Raw genomic sequence first — 22,999 nt, 5'->3', positions numbered from 1 at the left:
GGCTTTCACAAACTGGCGCCCGCTTCTGTTTAATGGATTAAATTCTAAGTTCATGAGAACACATCAAGTGACTGGAAGACATAATTACACACTAAACAGTGAATATTTATGAGCACAACATCATTTTTTTCTGTTGAACAACATAAATAAAATGCCTTTTTGTACCTTTAAGGACATTATCATTTTACAGGGATTTGTATAGTCACTGAGGAACGTTCTTTGTTTCCAGTTTTTGCGCAGCAGCCCTTAAACTCTTATATTCAGCCACCTTTGTATTTTCACCTGCTGATACACCAATGAAAAAACCGCTAGGTTAAGACCACAAAACTACCGGGTTAGGACTAGTGAAAAAAGACGGTCTGCATTACAGTACACACCCACTTCCAGAAAAAGTGAACCACGTTTCAGAGAACCTGTCTGGGGTTTCCGTTGTTTCACGGAGGTGGGCAACTTCCTCTTGCTTGTTACATTTCCTTAATTTTGGCTACATTTTTAAGCCTTTGACTAGCTTACCGGCAAATATATCATTCCAGCTAACTCAAGATGAGGAAGTCAGAACTATTTATTTAGCAGTTTACTTTCGGTTTGCTACTAAAATGCTCAATAGGAAATGAAAGAAAAATGACTGTGACTCAGCTCTTTCTGCAGATGTGTCTCCTCTGGCTAGCAGCCAACCACGTAGTTTTTTTCCTACCTACTACTTTAACCGCAGGCACCATCACACGCTGAAACTATCCCGCCCATAAGCGTCACTGATTCAAATTGCAGCCGAGGCAGAGGGAGAGAAAGCAGCAAGCCGGGCTGAGCACACTCACACACTCCGAGCAGACAGGCTGGCAGAGCAGCACGGAGCGAGTCACTCGCTGGAGATTCTTCACACTGTCTTTTTTTTTTTTTTTTTTTTTTTTGGGGTGGGTGGGGAGGAAATTTTACTTACATGCGGACAACCGCGGAGCCCCCCAGGATCTAACGATGTGGACAGAGGTCGGAAAGCTCGTGCTATTACATCTGTTACTCCTGGACCTCCATTGCGCTAAAGGTAGGGGACTTGTTTCGAGGTATAGAGGGGTGAATTTGCATCGCAGCGCGGACACTGGCAACGCTTTCTCAGGGGATCTGGGTTGCCTGTTTGAAAAACAAAACAAAACAAACGAGTTGTCTGTCAGTGCGATCGGCGTCTTCTTAAGTGCCGAGATAATGTGCTGTGTGCATCGTGCGTACATACTTATGTCCGCATTTGGACTGCTATTAACGGCGGTAGGAGGTGACAATGAATGAAATAAAGGGCAGCACATGCTCTCTAGCTGATGCTGGAAGATGGAAAAAGGCTGTCAGTGGTGATGTGGTCGCTGAGTGGAGATTGTAATGGTGTGCATTGGATGCATTCTTTGTAATTGGAGCTAACATTTTGAACAGATGAAATAGCCTGAAATTGGTCTGAATGTTTAAGTGCCAGCAGGAACTTCGGCAGCAACCTAAGTTAACCAAAGGTGGCATAGTGGTACATAAACAACAGCATGCCCATTACAGTCATGGTGGAAAAAGGGATAGTTGGCATTTAAAAAACACTTGAATTATTACTTGATTACAGCAGCAACATTATTAATTGGGGCAACTTTACCAATTTCCCACTTTCATTAGTCACAAATGAAAGTTTGTCAGTTAACCTCCCAAACTTGTTTGTAATTTGTTGCATTTTTGTTTCTCTGATTCACTCCTGTGAAATAATGTGATCTCTAAATGAGAAATGAAAGTGACAGACAGTTTGTCTTTCTTTCTTTCTTTTTTTAAAAAATATTTCCCTCAAAACACAGGAACTCACACGCAGTCAGAGTGTGAGACCGGGCAGTTTCAATGCAAGAGCGGAGCGTGCGTCCCGATCGTGTGGAGATGTGATGGAGATGATGACTGCCCCGACAGCAGCGATGAGGAGAATTGTCGTAAGTAGCCCGTACAGAGTCTTTTGTGTTGGCTGACTAAACACAATAATTCCTTTGCTCGCTGCTTCCTGGAGTTTGAACCTGCCGTGACATATAGTTGCGTTCCTGCTTCCATAGGAGCAGGCGCCTTTGGATGAACTCTGGATTTTCAGCGGCAGGCTTCAGTGTCTAAATACTGCAGTCTGGAGTGCATGTCTTGTTTTTTTCCAGAACAAGACATGCACATGAATGGATAATGGTGGATGCTGTAGATAACCGATTAAATTCCAAATATAACTTTGGAATGAATGAAGTTATACTAAGAGTTGGCTCCTAATCATTTTGCTTGGGGCCCCTCTGGAATCTCCCATTCAGTTGTTCTACACAATAGAGCGCAGAAACTGTTGATCCTGGATCAAAGTCACATGGCCACAGGAATTTTTTTACTAAGCAAACCTCTGACATGAGCAGATTTTCTTTTTTTCAAAAGATGATTTCTTTTTTTAATTTTTCTCTGGCTGTGTGGAGATAATGTCAGTCTGGTTATCAGTTCTCAGCGTTTTACAGTCTCATAATTCATCTAGCATGGTTTCACAGATGGAGTCCTATGTGAAAGGGAGCGATAGCATTTCAGGGTTATGTTACATGACATCTAAATGCTGAGTAATGCCGGCTCTTCTGAAGTACTCGGGCTCTTTGATGGGGCTAACCACTAATTTTCTGCTTTTCTGGCCTTCGGTTATTGTATTAGTGTTATGTTAGGGAAGGGGAATGGGGGTTGGTAGCTTATGCTTCTGAACTGGATCCTATCAGGAAATTGCACTGACAACCAACTTTACTAATCATCGCTTATGAATTTGTCATGGTACTAATTGCTCGAATGGTTCCATTAGCGGCCAATTGATTCTTCACTGATGGCAGGGACCAGCACACCGAGCGCATGACTCCGTCCTCTGGCACGCCGGTTGCTGCTGATTGTCTCGAGAGTTTCATGCAGGAATGCCGTGACATTTACAGGCGCGTGTCGCTGACTGCGGAGACTGATTGGTATTATTGGACGTTTAGTGGGCAATACTCGACGGTAGCTGAATTGGATTTTAATGAGCTCCGCTTCAGTCTAACAGGTTGGGTTTACTTTTTAATTGAGTATGGGTTGGGTTTTGTTTTTTTTAAAAAGCATTAGAATGGTACTTAAGCCACAAGGTGACAGAATGACCTTTCAACTGAGCTGCTCTGTATGCACCAGAAATGTGCTCCTGTAAGCTTCAGATGTGGGTTTGATTTCCTCCTGGGCTCCCTGTCACTCTCTTGATCTGTTCTCCTGCTCAGACTCTACCTTTTATCTACTTTTTCAAGCCCCTCTCACTGTGCCTTATATACTCTTCATCCCTTGCTTGCGCTCTCCCTTCCTAACAGCTTTATGCTCTATTCTTTGAGAGCTTCAGCCCTCAGCTTGTGCTGGAAGTGATTTTTTTTTTTTTTTTTTTTTAAATAAAAAGCCACTCACTTCTCTCACTTCTGCACCCACCCCCAAGTCTCTTGTGGCCACTTTGGCAGTGTGAATGCCCCATCCCACCCAAAAAAAAAGAAAAGAAAAAAGGTTATGCCCGCCCAGCTTAACGCCCACAAAAAGCATCAGCTGACAGGTTGGAGATAAATCCAACAGTGGCTGCCGGAGTGATGCTCGGTGGCTGGCAACGCACCAGCCCTTCGAACAGATGCCAGCACTGCCACTGCTGCCTCCCCACCCAGCATGAGCCCTATGGAGAGAGGGAGGTGGTGGTTGAAGGGGAGGAGGAGGGGCAGATATGATTGGGAGGAACAGGATGCTGTAGGGCAGCTATGATAAGGAAAATAGAAGCAAGTAATTTTGTAGAGTGGGGGGCAGCATGGAGAAGGTCTACAGCACAATTGTGGGAAGAATAAACCCAGCGAAGCCAAATAATAAACTTTTCTGTCACTTATGATGGTGGGATAGGCTAAACAGGGTACAGGCATCTTTTAACACACTTTTATTCACAAAGAACCCTTTTAGTGCTCTTTGGTAATTTAACATGATTTCTTTTATGGCAAATTAGCCAAAGAATACAAAAAAAATGATACTGTGTAAAATTGTGTGGACATGGGACTAGTTATTCTCAGTTTCCCTGCATGAGATTTAAACAGTTTATTATGGAGAACTTATCCCAAACATCAATGTTTCCTCGAGCTTGGAGGGTTATTGGCTAAGTCGATTGTATAATTTGGTTTCTGAACAAATTGGAAGCAGGAATTACTTAAATTTCATGTGTGCAACACTGAAGGAGGACACTGCATGAAAACCTACATGCGAACATGCGTTTGTCACATAGAGTTTAGGGAGTAGTTTGTATGTAAATAAACCAGACATCATTCTTTTACACATGCCAAGGCCAGATATGACTGTCTGAGCATGTACTCCATTATCTGTATCCATCAGACGGTAGCCATATTATCCACACTCGCCCATAGGCGGGTGTCCCACAGCAGGGATTACCCCTATAGTATCCTCCTCCTAGCAGCTTATTAGAATAAGTCTTGGTAGATTGGGTTGTCTTTTGTGTCCGTCTCCCTGTTCTTTCATTCTCTCTTTTCCTTCCTCCTCCTGCTCCTCTCCTCCCCTCTCCTCTCCTTCATTCTCAACATGCCTCTTGGTAGATTCTGCTCTTGTTGCCCTGGGAGACGGGTAAAGTGGTGATGGAGGTGGTGGTGGTAGTTGGATTTTGTGCACGCGCTTTCTTTGTAGGGAACAGAACACTGCTGCACATGTGTGTGCATCAACTCTGTATCTCTGCTTGGCTCTGTGTGACCTATATTTCAGCTGTGGAACATACAGAAAAAAGCCCTTATCGTTTTAACAGCGGATTTAAGTGGATTTAATCACGTCTAATCCCAAGTGCTACTGTACAATCATTCCACATCAGGACTCTGTGTTAGATTTCAATTGTTCTTCCTCTTTTGCATTACTGTAGATTCCTCTCTTCCAAACTGTCTTAATCACGTGGCACTGTGATGGTCTGTCAGTTACTTTGAAGTTAAGCCTAATATTAAAAGTTCACAGGTTTAAGGATTGACGGTATTAATATTAGTACGTTTCTAATCAGCCACAAAATCAAGATTAGAACTTTTGAGAGTTACTTGTATGTGGATGGTACTATGAGATGCAGCACTGCAACAGGTTCGTACTACAGAGGTCGCTCAACTGGGGTGGCTGCAGCTCAGGAAGTAGAGCAGGTCATTTACTAAGGTTTTAAGTTTGGTTATTTGATTTGATTAGCCTATGTGCCAAACTATCCTTGGGCAAGATACTGAACCCCAAGTTCCTCTCCAATACCATCAGAGCATAAATGTGTGTGAATGTTAGGTAGGAAGCTCTGGGGTAGAAAAAAGTGCTTTTGTTATTGGGGGAATGTTGTATAAATAGCTTTGAGTGCTCAACTAAAGTAGAAAAGATGTGCTTTGACAGACATTAGAACAGGTTTTGGGTTTTAGTCCCAGTAAACTGTGTAGGAGATCAACCTCACTAACTTCTGATGCACACAAAGTCATTTTGTTCAGGAAGCAGGCCCAAAATATGACAGAAGCCACTCACATCAGAAAAGAAACCCCTAGTAGGCGTCCAATAGGGAAACAGTCCAAGCATTTAAAAACCCTCCTTTGCCTGGTTTTTCTAGAGTGGAAGTCACCCCCTCAGTCATTATTTTGGTATATCCACAGATATTCATTGTGCCATTTATAAATGTTATCTCCCCAACACTTCTTGCACTAATGGATCCCTGTATCATCACACTCACGCTGCTTCTGTACTTCACTTTTGGGACTTTGCATTCATGCATTTGGATTCATAGTTTAAAGCTTGTGGCTAACCTGCTTAAACCCTAACCCCAAAAAATAATTATTTGACTAAAGGATGTGGTTTCATGTTCTTAGTAAGTTCAGAGTTTCAGTGACTGTTCATTGGAGGAAATGTCTGCTGATCAACTAAAAATCAGCAAGTTTTGAGAAGTGATACAGGTGTGACTTATTCAACATCAAGCGGTATGCAGGGGCGTACTCACTGCTGATCTGAAAGCATTTTCTGCAGCCTTTACTAATGATTCACACGCTGCTGGAACACGTTCAGCCAGAGGATAGGCACTGATTCAAAATCGTAAACCACCAATGAACTCAGAGGACCTAATGTTTCAGAACATTTACAAGCAGCGGCTGGAAGACAGAAGACATAAGGATGGAGGTAAAAAAAATTAGCAATCAGTGTGTGTGTGTGTGTGTGTGCGCGTGCGCGCTCGTGTGTCACAGCAAGACAATGAGTTTGAGCAGGTCAGAGAAGGGGAGCGTCTCCTCTGTGGTCTCAAAACAGCTTCCCATAGCGGAGACATCACAACACATTTCACGCTGCTTCTGTGGGTGTGTGTGGAATCAGCCTCTCTCTGTCTCACACACAAAAACAGGCACACACACTCAGACACACATGACACTGTAATAAGAGACTGCAGAGAAACGCTTCAGGCATAAAAGGCATTGTACTGATAGGCTCACCAAAACACATTTGGTCACCTGCTGACCCAAACACACACATGAACGCACACACATGGCTTTCTCTCACAGCTGGGGTCAGACTTTTAATGGGAATATGAGTTTGCAGGCACCAGTAGCTTAATACATTACACACACACACAGAGACACACACACACAGACTCTGCACTTGTCTAGGTTAAAACAGCAGAAATCCACCGATCTGATATCAGGGTTAACTCCACCACTGAACGTGTTTCTAGTCCAGCTTCTTAGCAGGTCAACCACACACTACCACACATGGGGTGTGAGTGACACGTCACGTCATCTTTTAGTTTCCTGTGCTGGCACCGAGGACCTATAGCTGTGTGTGCATACGATTATGGAGTGTTGCACTAATCTTTAGAAAAGGAACCCCACTGCTGTGCGGTGTGACTATTGAGGCCCTGTGGAGCTCTCTAATTTTGTGTTTGTGAAACGGATAAGTATTGCATACTGAAGAAAAAGCTTGTCAGTAAAAAGATAAGGCTGTCCTTTAGAAACTGTTTATTTTTTGCTTTTACTGCAATTTGAGTCTCATGTATTTTTATTTTATTATAAAGTTGCACATTACTCCCTTTGTATTCTGCACTCAGACACCATGTATATGACTGTAATTTTTAACTGCCACTACAGACTGCAGATTAATGTCTTCAAATTCTATCAGTCTTGAAGCTAAACGGTGAGAATCTGTGAAGCTGCATTTCACAGTGATGGCAGTTCTGTGTAGCAGTTTTCAGAAGAAATGTATGAAATGTATTGATTGCCAGTATTTGTATCAATGAAAAAGGTAATTTATTCAGATCTAAAGTAAAGCAGTGTCCTTATCCACTATTGATATGAAAAACTGCCCCTATCTTGCTTTTTTTAAAAACACATTAAAGGTTAAGAATTCTGCCTGGCTAATCCTAATACAAAAAAAATTTCTGTTAAGATTATAAATATGAAACTTAATCAGATGGACAGTTTCTCCCATGCAGCTTTGCTCACCTGACAGATGACAACCCCCAGAATTTGCCAGGGCGCCACCTTTGTCAGAGCCTGTATCATGTTCTACACTATAACAGTACCTGGTGTGTTGAATAAGTGTTGGGTGCAGTGGTGCAAAACAGCAGCAGGGTAATTTTAGCTGGGGTCAGTGCTGGCCTGAGGCGCTAACTCTGCCTTCTTTTTCTTTCGCTCTGCCTGTGTGTCCATCTGTTGGTCCGCTCTTTCTTGCTCATTTGTGGACATTTTTTACACCTCGCTGCCTCCATCGTTTCCTGCACGTTAGGGCTCTGAGTGTATGAAATAATGACTTTGTATTGACATGAAGGAAATGTAGCCTACAAACACGCTTAAAAAAAAATAGTGTGTGTGTGTGTGTGTGTGTGTGTGTGTAATAAATTGAGACTTTACTGTCTGTCTGCAGTACTTACAATCCTATTAGTTAGTGTTATTATTAGTGTGAGACTACACCTTCATCGTTAGCTTTAGGACCTGATACCAGTCACACATGGCTGATCCCTGTGCTTAGTATAAGGTATTTACATATTTTGGAAATCCAAAATTGGTTCCTGCTCCTCTGCAAAGTGACTCTCTTGCAGTAGTTTGTGAGTTCTGGTGGTATCATTACACTTATTTCATTGTGTTTACACTCTCCCTCTCCCTTGTGTCTGTTTTGTCAGAATTAGCTTGTGCCATTTCCGAAAGATTACCTGTTTTTGTTTGCCCGCTCGACTGCAAAGTCACATATTGTTCAAAGTCAAACCCCGATAACACTACAATCCTAATTCCCCACCGCTTGTGTGTGTGTGCGTGCTTATATTTAGCTATGCATTGACTGTGTTGTAGTTATTATGCGCTCCCCCCCCCCCCCCCCAACCTAGCCATGTCTGACAGGGTATCATGACATTAATCCCCAACTCAGATTAAGCGAATATCTTCATGTGCTTCCAGTTTATTATTTACATTTGCTGTAATCCTGTTTTTCACCGTGTGCTCTCTTGCCTTGTACATGCAGTCAGGATAAGGCATATGCAATGACAACTAAGAATGCTGATGAATAAAACATGGCCGCTAATACCAGTCTGCTCAGCTGACACCAAGATAGGGCACTTAAGTGCAGCATGTCAAAAGTTTTCATCATAAGTTTTTACACAGAATTTAAGTAGTGGGGGGAAGAACTCTCTAACAATGCTCCTACTTTAATTTCTGACTTATGCTTCATGAGTACTTGTCAATGCTCTGTTGTTTAGCCCGTTCATGCTGTTGGCAAAAGGATGGTAAATGTTGTTTATATGCTAAAAATTAGCCTTTTTAGCTTATGCATATTTAATATTTCATGTGTAACTCCATCTATGTGGATATAAGCAAGATGTTATCATGAAATTCAAATGATAGAATGCTTTTACAAGATGTAATTGATTCATAAATGCTAAAATTTGGTTGCTAGGCAAAATAATGACATTGTAATATCTGATATAGATTAAAAACCCTTAGGGGCCTATGTTATACCTGTGCACAAAGTTTGGTCACCATACTCTTAATCGTCTAGGAAGAGTTGAGCGGACAAAGAGGTAAACGCACAGACAGACGATATTTCGTGTTTGGATTTTGCTCCATTGTGATGTTTTTTTTTTATTTTTTTTTTTCTTTCTTTTTGTTCCATCTTTTTCTGCGACTCAAGTGTCTGTTGTGTTTGATCGTTGAAACAGAAAGTTTAGTTTGATTAAAGTAGGAACTGTTGGTGACTCCAGTTTGATGAGTAAACCTGTGTATTTTTGCATAGTGTTGAAATGTAGGTTTTTGTTGTTTGTTTGTTTGTTTTTTTGTTTTTGTTTTTTTTTGTTTTTTTTTTGTCATCTGAGAAACTCGAGTTTCTGGCCCAGCACCTGCTGTAAGAAAGCAGATGGGTAAAGCCTTTGAAGATGTCGGGGGTAAAAAAAGGCAAAACTCTCAGAAAGCCTCTGGTAAACCAACTTTACATCTCAGCATCATTAGCAAGAGGAAAACACCAACTGATACAGATGCTAAAATTCTTGAATAGTTGCACAAAGAAGTGTAAAAATGTTAGCTACTGTTTCCATGACACAAATTAAATTTTTATCCATGAAGTAGCTTGTGTTGCATCTAAATACCAAATCTACTGTATATGTATGTTTCATCCAGGATGTAATTCCTCCTGTTTCAAGGTTCTAAGTCTTGTGGATGGCAAAATAATTGCCATGAACATTGTGGATAATTGATCAGTTGTTTGAATTATTCGCAATGAATGGAAAAAAACTATTAATCAGCTGGTTGGTGCTTGGTTTTCTACTTGTGCTTTTTGGGGGTTTCTCTTCTTTCTTTCTTTGTCATCTTCCCTCCATCTGTTTTGAATGAATCTGTTCATGTAGATTACACACAACGCATCTTCTTCACACACACACACCTCGCCAGCTCTTAAGCCTGTGAAACGGGTCTTTTACCTTGAGGGGATTTTGCTTGTCATGTGTCGCAGAATGATGGGGGTGAGGTGGTGGAGGGATAAGGCACTCTTTGATGATATACCCACTGCACAGTAATGCTGGTTATCAGGAGAAATTCTGTTGCAAAGCATAATCTTACATGCACGCCGAGGCTATGTTTTGGGGATACACACATTACTAATGTTTTACCTGCAGGATACTTCATTATCGCCTAGCGCTCACACTGTGTCAACATAAAGAGAGCGAGGGGAGATTAAAGGGTGAGGAAATGGGGAGGGAATCAACAGCAAGCACTGTTTTTTCTCCATTGATTAAGGAGAAAAAATTATTTATTTATTTTTTAATTAAAGCACTTTTCTGATCTTCCGCTCAAAATCAGATTAAAAAGTACTTCCTATCGGAGTTACAATGTGGGGATTATTAGAAGTGTGTTTGAAGTAAAACATAAAAAGCGAATGCACTGTAGTTGCTAGAGCGACATCAGGATACTCATGGGATGTATTGACATGCGGACTGTCCTTGGCTTTTTGGATTGTTCGCTGCTTTGCAAAGATTGTGACTTGTTGTTAAAAGATGCTGTTTTCAATGGAGGAGCCAAATCTTAAAGCAGATTGTAGTTTGGATCAGGTTTCCCTTTTTATTTGATTTCTTTCCCGCCATCAATGAAGTGTTTTAAGCAGTGACAGTTCTTTCTCTTCTTTTGCCGTGTCCCCTCCACCCCCACGTCCTATTGTGCATCATTGAAAATAATTCCTGAATGTTTGGAAGCAGGGTGATGCCTTCTGAATGGGCCCTGAGAGGCCCTCTGTCTCTCACACACACATTTTCACCTAAACTGTCCAATGCATTTAGTCCCAGGAACGTTGTTCAGGGTACTCAAAGGTTCCTTTTAGATGTTTGTCTGTGTTTAAACTGCAGAATGTATGCTAATGTAAATTTGTACATTTATGTATGTAGGGGGAAAACATTTTTCTTTATTAGAACTTTTTGGATAGTTCAGTGGAACTTCATTTACATCCTGGTTCCTGTTAGAATGATATTACCTGAAGTGCTTTAATACTGTGCCTTTATAATAATCCTCATATTAATCAAAATGCCATATAATCATATAGTGTAGTATTAAGTGGACACAGCCCTGAATAATAAAGGCCTTATAATAGGTGTCCTTCAGTTGTAGACACTCCCCCACATTTGCCTGCAGAACAGTAGATAACAGGGAACCATCTTCTAGTGGAAACTTACTGAATTGCTGTTGTTTAGACTAGAATAGGGTGCCCATCACCATTTTGAGATCCGTGGCAACATTTCATGCAGGACACATCTCCCTTCCAGAAGTAATTGTGTAAGAGAATAAAGTGTGAAATGGTCTACTGAGCAGTCTTGTCTTTCATTGGATGTGAAGTGTTGATATGTAACATTCCTCCACATGTTCAGAGATTCTGGGAAAAGCAAGACTGTTACTCTGTCCACTTCCTATTGGACAGAGTAACAGTGGATGTGTTATTGTCGTCTGCCTGCCTAGCGGCATGGAGAACCAACCTTCTGAATATGTGGATTTTCAAATTGATACCATTGGTGCATCTACTAAAAATCTCAGATGAGTTTAAATCTCGTAATCTTGACCTCAAAGTCAAGGTCAGAAGTCAAGTTTTTTGAAAATGTTGAAAACATGCTAAATTGAAAGATGTCCCCTAAGATTTAGAAATTTAAGCCATAAGTGTATGGCTTAAAAAGAGATGGAGGAAAAACATAATAAAACAAGTTGTTCGACTAACTTGGCGTTACCGATGGGAAGGTTGCAGAGTGCCCTGCAGCGGACAAGCTATATAATGTTGAGAATGGTCAAGTTTACCATCACGTTATGTTATTATGTTAGCATAACCGTGTTGACATGGTTGAAGGGTGTTTCTCCTGTATCTTATTTACTTTATCAACTGTTATAAATGCTAAAACTGATAAGATTGCAAATAGCTAATATTGGTCAGGCTCTCTAGGCTCCATACTAACCATATAAATCACTAAAAACAGTGTGCATTGAGAACTGTGTGTGGTTTAGAGTGGACCGTATGGTGCCTGCAGCATCTGCAGTGTTATTTTATATATCTGCTTTTCCAAACAGCTCTTTTTGTTCCCTTTAGCTTTTCGAAATCAGTGTCTACATTTACATAAGCATGTGTTTATGTATATTTTCCAGGATGGGATACAAAGTGAGTCCAGAAGCCTTTTTGCGTGTCAGCTCCTGTTGTTGTTGTTGTTGTTGTTGTTGACAATTTTTGTTTGATTTGGACAGGTCTCTGAGGTTTAGCATAATTAAACGAAGCAGAAACATGATCAGCCAAAACATTTTTCAGGGATTTGTGGGAGGAAAACTGAAATTCCAGTTACTCACATACACCTACCCATCGAATTAACAGATGAAAATAGCCATAGTAGCATGACAGACCTGCATGTAGCGTATGCAAAAATCTGATCTGTACCTGTAGTCTCTCTGGTGTACACACTCATGTGCACACACAGTTTTGCATGAAGAGACTGAATACCATGAACTGCTGCTTTGCACAAGAGCGATTTTGCCTTTGTTTGGTTTCAAATTTTTAAATGTTGCTTGATGCCATCTATGTGGCCCCGGCTTGCTAATGTTGTGCTTTCGCTTGGAATATTGAATCTTACCTGACCCGTGGGTTTTAATTCTTTTGATGTGAGACATTTCTTTTTATGTTGTTGCATCACTTCAGAAAACCATTTACTTCGGGGAGTTTAAACGCCATTACCGATGAGCAGTTCACATTTATCTGCAAGCTTCTTCTCTGCTGTGTTCTGTCATTGCCTATGCCCTCCACTTCGTCACGTTATATGTGGCATCACAATTTCAACACTTCCATCTCGTCTTCCTATTGCTGCCTGTATTCAGAACTTTTTTCCCCTCCTCATTTTCTGTGAGGCTTATCCAACACCCCACAGCTTCTAGGCCCTTAATGCTGAATCCATACATCTGTTTTTACTGTATTTTCTCAAATAATAGAACTGTGGGAACACACAATACTTTTAGATGAGTTGGAACGTAAAGATTATGCGGTAGTATGATTAGCTGTTCTCGGAGAGGATTAATAGTGAAGCCCTGGCCGTCACACCATAAATGCCGAGTCTGTTTAGCAAGAAATGCTTGGGGAGGAGGAGGGGGGACTCCCCAACTGCCATGGCCCATCTGCAAGTTTTCATGCCTTGTTGCCCATGAATTTACACTTTGCAGTGCCTGCTGCGCTCAGGTGCAACCACCACTAAATCCCACAGCCATATTTAAGAAGCCAACATTTAATCCCCACAAGTAAACATCCAAAAGAAGTCTTCCAAGATAAATTCCCAGTTCCTTCTTAAAGTAAAAGGCCAGGGGAAGATTGGAGGCTGGAAGTACGAAGTGTTCGAAGTACTTTTCAGCAGACTTAGAAAGAAAAACCTGACACTCCGATTCCCAAAGCCAAAAAATAAAGCATTTTGAGCATGGAAACCTTACTTACTTTTTATTGTTATAGTTTTAATGTTTTAATGTATTTGCCTTCCCAGCTTTGGAAACTGTTCCAGACAATAAATTATTAAAACTCAGAGTAAAATTTAATTAAAAAACAAACAAAGCAAAAAATAAAGCCTTTATACAAGTCTGAGTTGCAAACCCAAATTTCCAGAACAAATGTGTATATTAGAAAGATATCTTCTGGAAATATTGTCATCACATAACAACACATGTGCAAAGCAGACCTTCTATAACACACACACATGCATCTATCTCACTCAGCATGGAGTGACCCAGTTGTGATAGACCACAGGCAGTAGTTAAACATAATTGGCCCGCAGTGTTGTTACAGTGATGTTTTTTTTTCCTCCATGTAATGGTTTTATTCCACCTCTTTAGGCCCAGACAAGACCACTTGGTCCCGTTTCTTGTGTGTTGATGTGTTCATAAGTGATCATAGAGGTTAATTAAACCCTGACACTCTTTGGATGAAACACCTTTTGGTGTGTACCTGTACTTTGTAGTTTGAATTTAACCTTCATTGCACTATTGAATGATGGACACTGCTGGTTAGCCAGCAGTTATATGTGTAGAGTATGTAGTATTATTAACATAATCCTAGACTGTTAACCAGATTTTTTTTTTGGTAAAGGCTGTATAGTTGATGGGCATTCAAAGCTGGGCATTTGTTTGTTACTACTGAGGCTTCTTGGACATCTGTTTCTCTCACCTGGAAGATCCTGCGATAAATGGAAGTAACAAATTATTGCGTCAGCATCCATATTCTGCTGTGGTAAGTTAAATGAAATTAATGCCCCTTTTGAAGTTGTTCAAAAGCAATTTTTTATTTTTATTTTTCCAGCATCTCCTTACTTTCTATTGAGCATCACTCCTGTCTTTGGACTTAACTGTGCGGGAGTTCAAATCTCATGGTAATCGCTGAATAATCAGCCATATATTGCTATTTCCCTTTCAGTTGTGCGAGTCATGGAGTGATATAAAGAGGCAGTCTCAAGTTGCCGTCTATAATTAAGACTGCTTCACAGCTTCCCTGATTAATTCTATTCATTCCTGTCGTCTGCTTAAAGTCTGCAATATTGAAATGTCTTAATGAAATATTAAAATTGGCCAGACATCATTTACTTCAACGTGCATTTATTAGACGCCACGGTTTTTTGGCTTTTTAGGAGACATTGGGCCTCATTCACTAATTAAGTGCATTCAAACTTTTCTTACTTCTTAATAATTTGTTGATGAGGCACATTTGTTGTGTTTGTTAGTCAAACAGGAACGAAGCGCTATTTGCTATTGGAATTGCACAGTGCCACCATTTCTCCACATAGCTAATATTGTTATTAGACAAACATCCATAAGTGGGATGTTCACAAGTAATGAGGCTGAAAGTGGTAAAAGATGTGCCTTTGCACTTTCTTAGACAGCTGGCTCTTTGTTCTTGCATTGACACGGTTCTATATTTGTTTACAAATTTCAGATCACAGATTCATTCAGAAAGCGTTGCGAGGAGGGGTTCAAGCAAGGATTTGTTTGCAAAGTACATTTCTTGCGCGAGTGTATTTGTGCATGTGAGCGTGTCTGTTTTATAAACTTCAAAGAGTAACGGCATGCTTTCAGCTCAACACGCTCGAGATGGTTCGATCAATTTCTAATCGAACCGTTCACACCTTGCACCTGATAGAGTCCAGAGGGAAGACGGACAGCTTGCACGCACATTATTTCCTATACATTGAAGAAGTGTTTAAAAGAAGTATAATAGTAGGACACATCAATATGTTTGTAGATCATTGATGGTCTTACTAGTGTATATGTGCAATCAAACAAAGAGTATTTTTATGGTTTCATTTCAGCTCAAGTGCTACACTGCATTTATCATCAAATACGTTATGATTTCAGATGCCTTCTTAGTGTTGCTTTTTTGAAAACAAAATACAATCTTTAAAATGAAAGATAAAATACTAACAGTAAGCAAAAAAAGCCAGTGAGCTATAGTAGGGCTGCTCGATTATGGCAAAAATGATAATCACGATTATTTTCACTGAAATTGAGATCTCGATCATTTGACGATATTTATTTAACCCTTTAGGACCTACTATAGAACCAAGTCTGCCAGAGCTTTTATTAATTTTTTTTACATGTTGTAGTGCCATTTGTGGGAACATTTCAAGTTGCTATTCATCAATACAACTGTTATAGCCCATATTTTAATAATATGTATGAATTAAGTCCATAGTAACTACAATTAATTGCAAAAAAAGTGCAATAAACTACAAAAAAATTGAAAATCGTTTTTGTTTTTTTGTTTTTTACATATATTTCTACTTGGAGAAATGTAAGAGGTTTAGGTTAAAAGTTTAATTACAAAAAAGTTGCAAAAAATAGTTTACAACAACAGGAAATTTAGTTTGAGTGTCGTCATAGTTTTATTTTGGAGATACAGCAATTTTTATATACTGCAGGAAAAACAAAAAAACAATCCTATGATGCAAATTTGCAAAGAAAACAGCATGTGCATCAAAATAAAATATTTCCAACAGTGCAATTCCAGTTCTAAGCATCCCAGAAACTATTCAGAAAAGTCAAACATGACTTATAAAAGCACCAGTATAGGCTTTTAACACCTACAAGTAAAAAACTACATTTTCCGCGAAAATGACGTCACTTCCGGTTTTGGGCAGGAAATGGCGGACATGCAAACTATCTGTTTCAATGTGCGAAGTGTTATGAACAGCTGATCGGATCGTCAAAGCCTGTTTGTGGAATATGTTTTTGTTCCTGCAAGCGCTTTTTATGCAATTTTTGCAAAGCTATATGTGGAAGGAAACCGTGACCGAGGACAAGCTGATAGCATCAGATGTAAGTACAACTCCTCTGGTTTCATATGCAAAAAAAATTATTGCGCTAGCTTACGTGGTTCAGGTTCTATAGGGATTTAAAAATAGTTACACAAAACGGAGCTTGCTGCCCTGACCGGCTTAACAATAACAATGTATTGAATAATGACTTTAAAAAATAATATAAAATAGTGTGCAAATACTGATAACAGTGCAAATGTTTGCAATATAAGAAATAAATGAAAAATGTAAACATCCATGTTTAGTGAACTTTGCAGTGTTGCTCTGTGGTGCAGCTACGACACCATAGCAAAGTTTACAAACTATGTCTACTTGATCCACGTCTGACTCCACGAACCCATAATGTTTCCACACCACTGAAGGTTTTTTTTTTTTGTTTTTTTTTTCTAACCTCTCTTTTCAACCAACGACAGACAGTCACTCTCCTCTCCAAATAACTTCTGCTTAACTTTCCGAGCTTCCCTCGGGTCCTCTTAATTGTTGTGACGAGTGTTCGAAATGCAGAGAGGTGCGCTCGATTTGCCACACGGAGCAGCGCGAGAGTAAAGCATGAGGGAGGGGCTAATAATCGGCTCAGTCATTTTTAATGATCGTTGAAAGCCCAGATCGTAATCGTGATTAAAATTTCGATTAATTGAGCTGCCCTAAGCTATAGTGGTGCCCAGGGCGTTCATATTTTGGTTGAAAATATACTTAAATGATTGATTCATAATCAAAATCATTGTCAAAGTATTCTGTAAAGTTATGTTGTGTATGTGTGTTTTTATATGTGAGCAATTTATCATCATTTAGCAGAGGAAAAACTAAAAGTTGCCCAAAATATTTGGCATAATTGGATGTGTCATACAAAAAAATGATCTTAGGTCAGTAACCAAAGTTGCAACATGCATTTATCAGTAATTTGACTGAATCAGATGTGGGCTGTTGTAGTCACTATGGTACATCTACAGCTAGAAGTTTAAATAATGGGTGAGATCTAAAATATGTCAGTGCTGAAAGCAGTGGTCACAAATCACATGGTGTGTGTGTGTGTGTGTGTGTGTGTGTGTGTGTGTGTGTGTGTGTGTGTGTGTGTGCAAGGTGTGTGTTTTATAATGAAAGTTTAACTCTGTGTGGTTGACCTTAATTTATCATATTAGTACCATGTCTCTAGAGTCTATGTAGATGTGTTTAAAGTTAGCAACTCGCGGCTAATTGATTTCAGTGAATGGCATGTTTATACTTCAGTTAGTGAATTACACCAAAAGGCAAATGTATGCATGTTTTTGTCTGTGTGTGTGTGTGTGTGTGTGTGTGTGTGTGTGTGTCTGTGTCTGTGTGTGTCTGTGTCTGTGTGTGTGAGAGAGAGCAGCAATCTGTAAAGTCTGTTTTTTAATGAGATCAATGCTTTCCTTCCCACATCCCCAGATGGTCAGAGTGCTAGAAGGTGTGTGTACGTATGTGCGTGTCAGAGTGTGTGGGTGAAAAGGGAAGGGGCTGCAGGGACCTTGGGCAGATAAATCTTTAATCATGTGCTTGCTCTCATGTTTGATTTAATTGGTCCCTTAAATCCATAAAAGGATCGAGGCATAATAGTTTACTAGCAAGTTGTCTGTGTGTGTGCATGTTTGTTTGTGTGTCTTAGTGCTTAAAGTAGCACTAGAGATATGATTATATTTAAAAACAAACCAACCAAAATATCTCAGAGACACTGTTTTCAAAAACACAGTTATAACATGCCTTTATTCTCATGCCTTGGTCATGTTTAATCTAGTGACTGAAGACTGAACATACTTTATTTGCTGTAGATATATACTCACAATATTTTACTCACAATACAAAATTATTGTGATTTTTAACATTTTGCCATATGCTGAGCATTACTGTAACACATGTGATTTCTCACCCTTCTTATGGTAAATGACGTCTCCAGAGGTAAAATTTGTCAAAAAATGCCAACACTGGCACTAAAACCTGCCATAAATGGAGGTTTTAGCTTAGTTACATAAGTAAATCTATTTGCTTGCTCTGAATTATTGCATTATTTTTCATATGAGTCAATTTAATGTAAGTCTGCTCAACTAACATCATCTCAGGATGGGGATGAGACGAGTTTGTAGTATTTCCAGAGTATTTAAATTTGTTTAATAAAATATTGATATTTTAGGCACAATATCACAAGCAAAATATCACAAGCAAAATATTGCGATACTCTGCTGTATCAACTTTTTCCCTCCGACCCCTAGTAACATAAAGGAGAGCTAATTTAAACCTGTTAATGTTTGTATTGACTTTGCACAGACTATATGCACCTGTATGTAGCTTTTGGAAAAAGAGAGATACAAGACTTTCCTCAAGAAGTCTCTCCCTCACTCTCTTTCCTTTTCCTCAGTTTTAAACCCTTCACTGTTTTCTCCCTCTGTCCCTGATGCAAGCCTTTTAATCAACAGGAAGAGCTGTGCAGAGGGGGTAAAACTGTTCATGTGTGCAAGTGCTGTGATTGCGTTGTTTCTTTTGGGGCAAGGAAAGAGACAAACAGGTTTGACTAAATGTGCGCGTGTGTGTGTGCACGCGGTTGTCTGTATGCATCTTTGCATGTGTGGTTTATCTTGTTTTTTGCAACATATTCAACCACTTTCCTTAAAATCCTTTAAATGTTTGTGCAATGATATAAATAAATACACAGTGATTAAACTGATAAAAGGGGCTCCTTGCCTTTCTCAGTAATCACAATCTAGGTGTTTGTGTCTGTGTCTCACGATCCATCTTTCTATGCAGTGTGGGAGGAAAGAAAAAAGAAAAAATAGATGTATGAATTGCAGCCAAGCTTGCGTCTTAAGTTTTAATTTTCCAGCACAGATGTTCACGCTCACCACAAGGGAGTCAGCAGGAGGAGCTGCAAGGGAATTTTAAAGAAGCGTGAAATGGCATTTTGAGAGCTTCATGCTTCTGATATTTGACTATTTTGAACCAAATGAACGAAGGAGGCCGTTCTCCTTTGGACAACCATCGGTCGTCTGTGAAAACTTCTATCACTACAGTTTTTGCAGCAAGCAGTGTGTGACATTTGCATGCAGCAAGCACTCTGTCCCATTTTATGTAGCTCTGAATTTACATGTTTTACGAGTAAGATTTCAATATTCTTGTTTTGTTTGCTCATCAGCTCTGTGTTGGGCAGAGGTCTTGAGTCATCACTAGTTCAGTAGGTTCTCTAGGTTGTTGTTTTTTTTTTGAAGGTCTTTAAACGGTTTTCTTTGGACATTTTTCACCCATTTTCATGGAAATTAATGTTTTTTGGTAAGCCACTTAAGACTTATGAATCATTCAAGTGTAAAAAAAAGCCGCTTACTCAAGGGAAAAGGATGAATTATGCCAAATTACATAAGTGGGCCTAATATCAGTGGCAGCAGGTCTCGTGGAGTGATGAATCCAAATTTGACATTTTCACTTCCTTCCTACGTCAAGATGTATACAAAGGAGGAGAGAGGTACAGCACTAAGTGTCTGCAGCCATCTGTAAAGCACGGTGGAGGCTCTGTCATGGTTTGGAGCAGACTTCAAACCAGTGGTGTTGGGGATCTTGGGAAAATTGAAGGAATCTTTCACACAGGAGAGTGGCGTCATCTGGAAATCACCTGACTGGCACCAGCTTCATTTTTCAGCAAAAGTTAATCTCTTCTAGGTTGGAGACCCACCTCCAGTAAAGTTTTCATTATTTTCATAACCTTGGTGGCAGAGGGAGTAATAAAAATGCTGTGCACACAGTGACAGTGTGTATATCTCTATGAGCCTTTTCATACCGTAGGATCCTTTGTAACTTTGCATTTCTGTGTGTGCGTGCCTGCTTCCTACTGTTAGTGTCACCGTGATGAAGAGACTATGGATTGGTGTGTCGGATAATGAGTCTCTCTCTCTGTGTGTGCCTGCATATGCTTCCGAAATGTCCTGGTGATGAAGAGTTTTGCACCTCCTGTGTGTGCGTTTGTGTGTCTATAATGGAGAGCACATTACAGAGTGTGTTCCCAGAGATGGTCATTAACTTTGAAGGATTGTAAAGCCAGTGACCCCAGCTGGAAATGGAGGAGCCTGACCATTCCCCGTTTCCCCCTATAGACCCCAGACTTCTCTACTAATTGATTAAGCCAAGCATCGATGGGGGCAGCAGATACACACGAGTACACTGCACAGAAAGACCAACACAAACGCAAAAACCCACAGCACGCTGATTTAGGAAGCTTTCCACAATGAGGCTTCAAGGTCAGAAAATAAAGATCTAATATAGAAGCAGTACACACACACACACACACACACACACACACACACACACACACACACACACACACACACACACACACACACACACACACACATTCCTAGAAACAAAACTCTGCTGAAACACTTATATTGACAAACCGTCATCTTTCCCTCAGACTTGACAGTGAGATCAGTAACCAACTTCCTCCATGAGCAATGGTTGCATTTTGAAGTGAGCAAATTGTGTTTTGCAGTGGACAAAAACCATAAATTAACTGATTTTTTTTTTCTCAGCTCCATAAGCAGAGCACATGCATGCAGGGCAGGGAACACCAGGAATAATAGTATAAAGATGTCCGGGACTCGTGGGGGTGACTTCGAGTCGAAGAAGGTAATTTGTTTTCTCCAAATTAGCCCAACTAACCGAGGAAGCGTAGTAATGAGAAAATGATTGTATTTTCTTTTGCTCTATGGCTAGGGAAGATCTGTCTGTCCCCATCCCTCTTTTTCTTTTCTTTTTTTTTTTTTTCAGGAGGGTTGATCTCTTAACTTAAAGTTTCAGGAATTCAACTGCAAGGCTTATCAGATCTGGTGTGCAGCAGCATAAATTTTAAATGCAAATGGCTGATTTTAAGATTAACTACAGGCTTTGGGGGATGAGTGATGGGAGTGTGTACACGGTCTTCTGAAACGTTATTTACCAAATGATATTATGAAAACTATAAATGGGGGAAAATGATCGTCTTTGGCCCAAGTTTGAATTTTACTGATGGATACTTCTGTAAAGTGCAGGAAAGTTCTTCTGTTAATTGCTTTCATTTGAATTGTGAAATAGAATTACTGACACACATGAACTTGTGCGAACAGGGTGGCTTGGAGGGAAGAGATCATGTGTGTGTCATGTGTGTGTGTCCTGCTGTTCTCCCAGTGTGAGCGCACCTGCTGCTTTGGAAAAAGGGTGGATCCACGAAGCGGATGAACGCTGTTTCCATGGACTGACTCAGCTGTGTGTGTCTGCCTTTGTGTGCGTGCGTGTGTGTGTGCGTGTCTCTAGGCTCAAGGCTAAGGGAGTGGGAGAGCGGGCGAGGAACAGATCAATTTCCTTTTTATTGTGGCAGAGCGGAGACTTGAGATGCATGGCCTCCTGTGACCCAGATTCATTCCTCTTTTCTCCTCTGCTCCTCCTCACTGGCAAAGTGGCGTAACATCAGATGGAGGGAGAGACAGAAAAGGACAGATGAAAGAGAATGGGTGGAAGAGGAAGGCAAAGGAGACGGTGTTGGATCTTTGCTGATAAGGGGAAAAAAAAAAAGAGTGAGAAGCAGAGAAGAATGGAAATACGAGGCTTATTGTGAGGGCATTTTATGAATTACACCTGAGTGCTCATGAGAGCCCTTTGTGCATATAAAGAATATATCAGGATGGAGAGTCTGAGATACTTCCATTCCTTTGTTTGTGTACTGTAAGTTGGACTAATTCCAAAGTGAGTGACAAAAGAAATATAGCTGAAGTTTGTTGTAAAGTTATGGAGACAGAACTGCATCACCCAGGAGGAAGGGTATTTAACAAACATGCTGCCGTTATGTAATATGCTAATTATAATTACAAACATCCTCTAGCTGCTTTGCTTCCTCCCTTGTTGCTTCTGAGAGTAGGCTGCAGGCACACATGCTCCAGGTACCAGCGCTCCACTACCTGCTATGGTCACTGTTGTTTATTCAGATCTTCTTTGTGATGTCATAAAGGGTTCTGGGGACAGAGTGAGATTTTCCAAGGTGTTTGAGGGGTTTTTTTTTTTTTTTGGGGGGGGGGGGGGGGTTGTTTCTTTGTTTTTTGGTTTTTTTTTTTAACTCCAAGAAGGAGACTTTGATTTGGCCTGCTGGGTGATTCGCAGCAGGTGGAAAAAATAGTCATCAGCAATTTTATTTTATTTTTATTTTTTTACCGAAATTCCGACTTGCTTACTGGCCTTGAAATTGTCATTGTGAGCAGATTAATGTGGTAAATGTTTAATATTTTATTTCTGTGGAACTAAATCTGTGGTCTGTATCCCTTGTGTAAAAGAACGCCTCCAGAGCCTGATGGTATTGACAGTTTGACAGGAAGTAAACATTATTGGTGCATCCTTTAGCCAAGCTGCTATGCTAGCTAGCTGTATTCTCCTTTCAGCTGGTCGATGTAGTTTTTCAGATGTATTTGTGTTTTGTTTTTTCTTTCTGGGCTTTGAGTGCATAAGGTGATAGATTTACAGACAGTTTCTAAAACTTAACTCACAGCTGAACTCTTCCGATGGATTAAAAAAAAAAGTTGTTTTTGGGCTCAACTGTCACAGTAATTGTGATAAACACTATATGGCTACCTCACAGTTGTAGGCAGCATTTTTTTTATACATCAGACTTGGTTTGAGCAGCCACAGAGCAACATTTCTTCACTGACTTTCCGACAGTTG

General features: G+C 40.2%; 1 protein-coding gene across 6 annotated transcripts in view; it reads left to right on the top strand.

Annotated features, from left to right (window-relative positions):
- The first annotated feature begins 229 nt into the window (after positions 1–229).
- lrp8 (low density lipoprotein receptor-related protein 8, apolipoprotein e receptor) overlaps positions 230–22,999 on the top strand; it is a 177,105-nt gene continuing 154,335 nt past the window's right edge. For 2 of the 6 annotated variants that reach the window (XM_080291920.1, XM_080291919.1), the window contains exons 1-2: positions 245–1,039; positions 1,815–1,940. In XM_080291920.1, the coding sequence (XP_080148046.1) occupies positions 973–1,039; positions 1,815–1,940 (193 nt within the window). In that variant the 5' untranslated portion in view covers positions 245–972. Of the gene's footprint in view, positions 1,040–1,814; positions 1,941–22,999 lie in introns of all 6 variants that reach the window. The other 4 variants (XM_080291918.1, XM_026146708.2, XM_026146707.2 and 1 more) reach the window with 4 other exon arrangements.

This window comes from Astatotilapia calliptera, chromosome 17 (assembly GCF_964374335.1).
Source record: "Astatotilapia calliptera chromosome 17, fAstCal68.1, whole genome shotgun sequence".
In the NCBI taxonomy this organism is placed as follows: domain Eukaryota; kingdom Metazoa; phylum Chordata; class Actinopteri; order Cichliformes; family Cichlidae; genus Astatotilapia; species Astatotilapia calliptera.
This window is presented reverse-complemented; position numbering and strand designations above follow the sequence as displayed.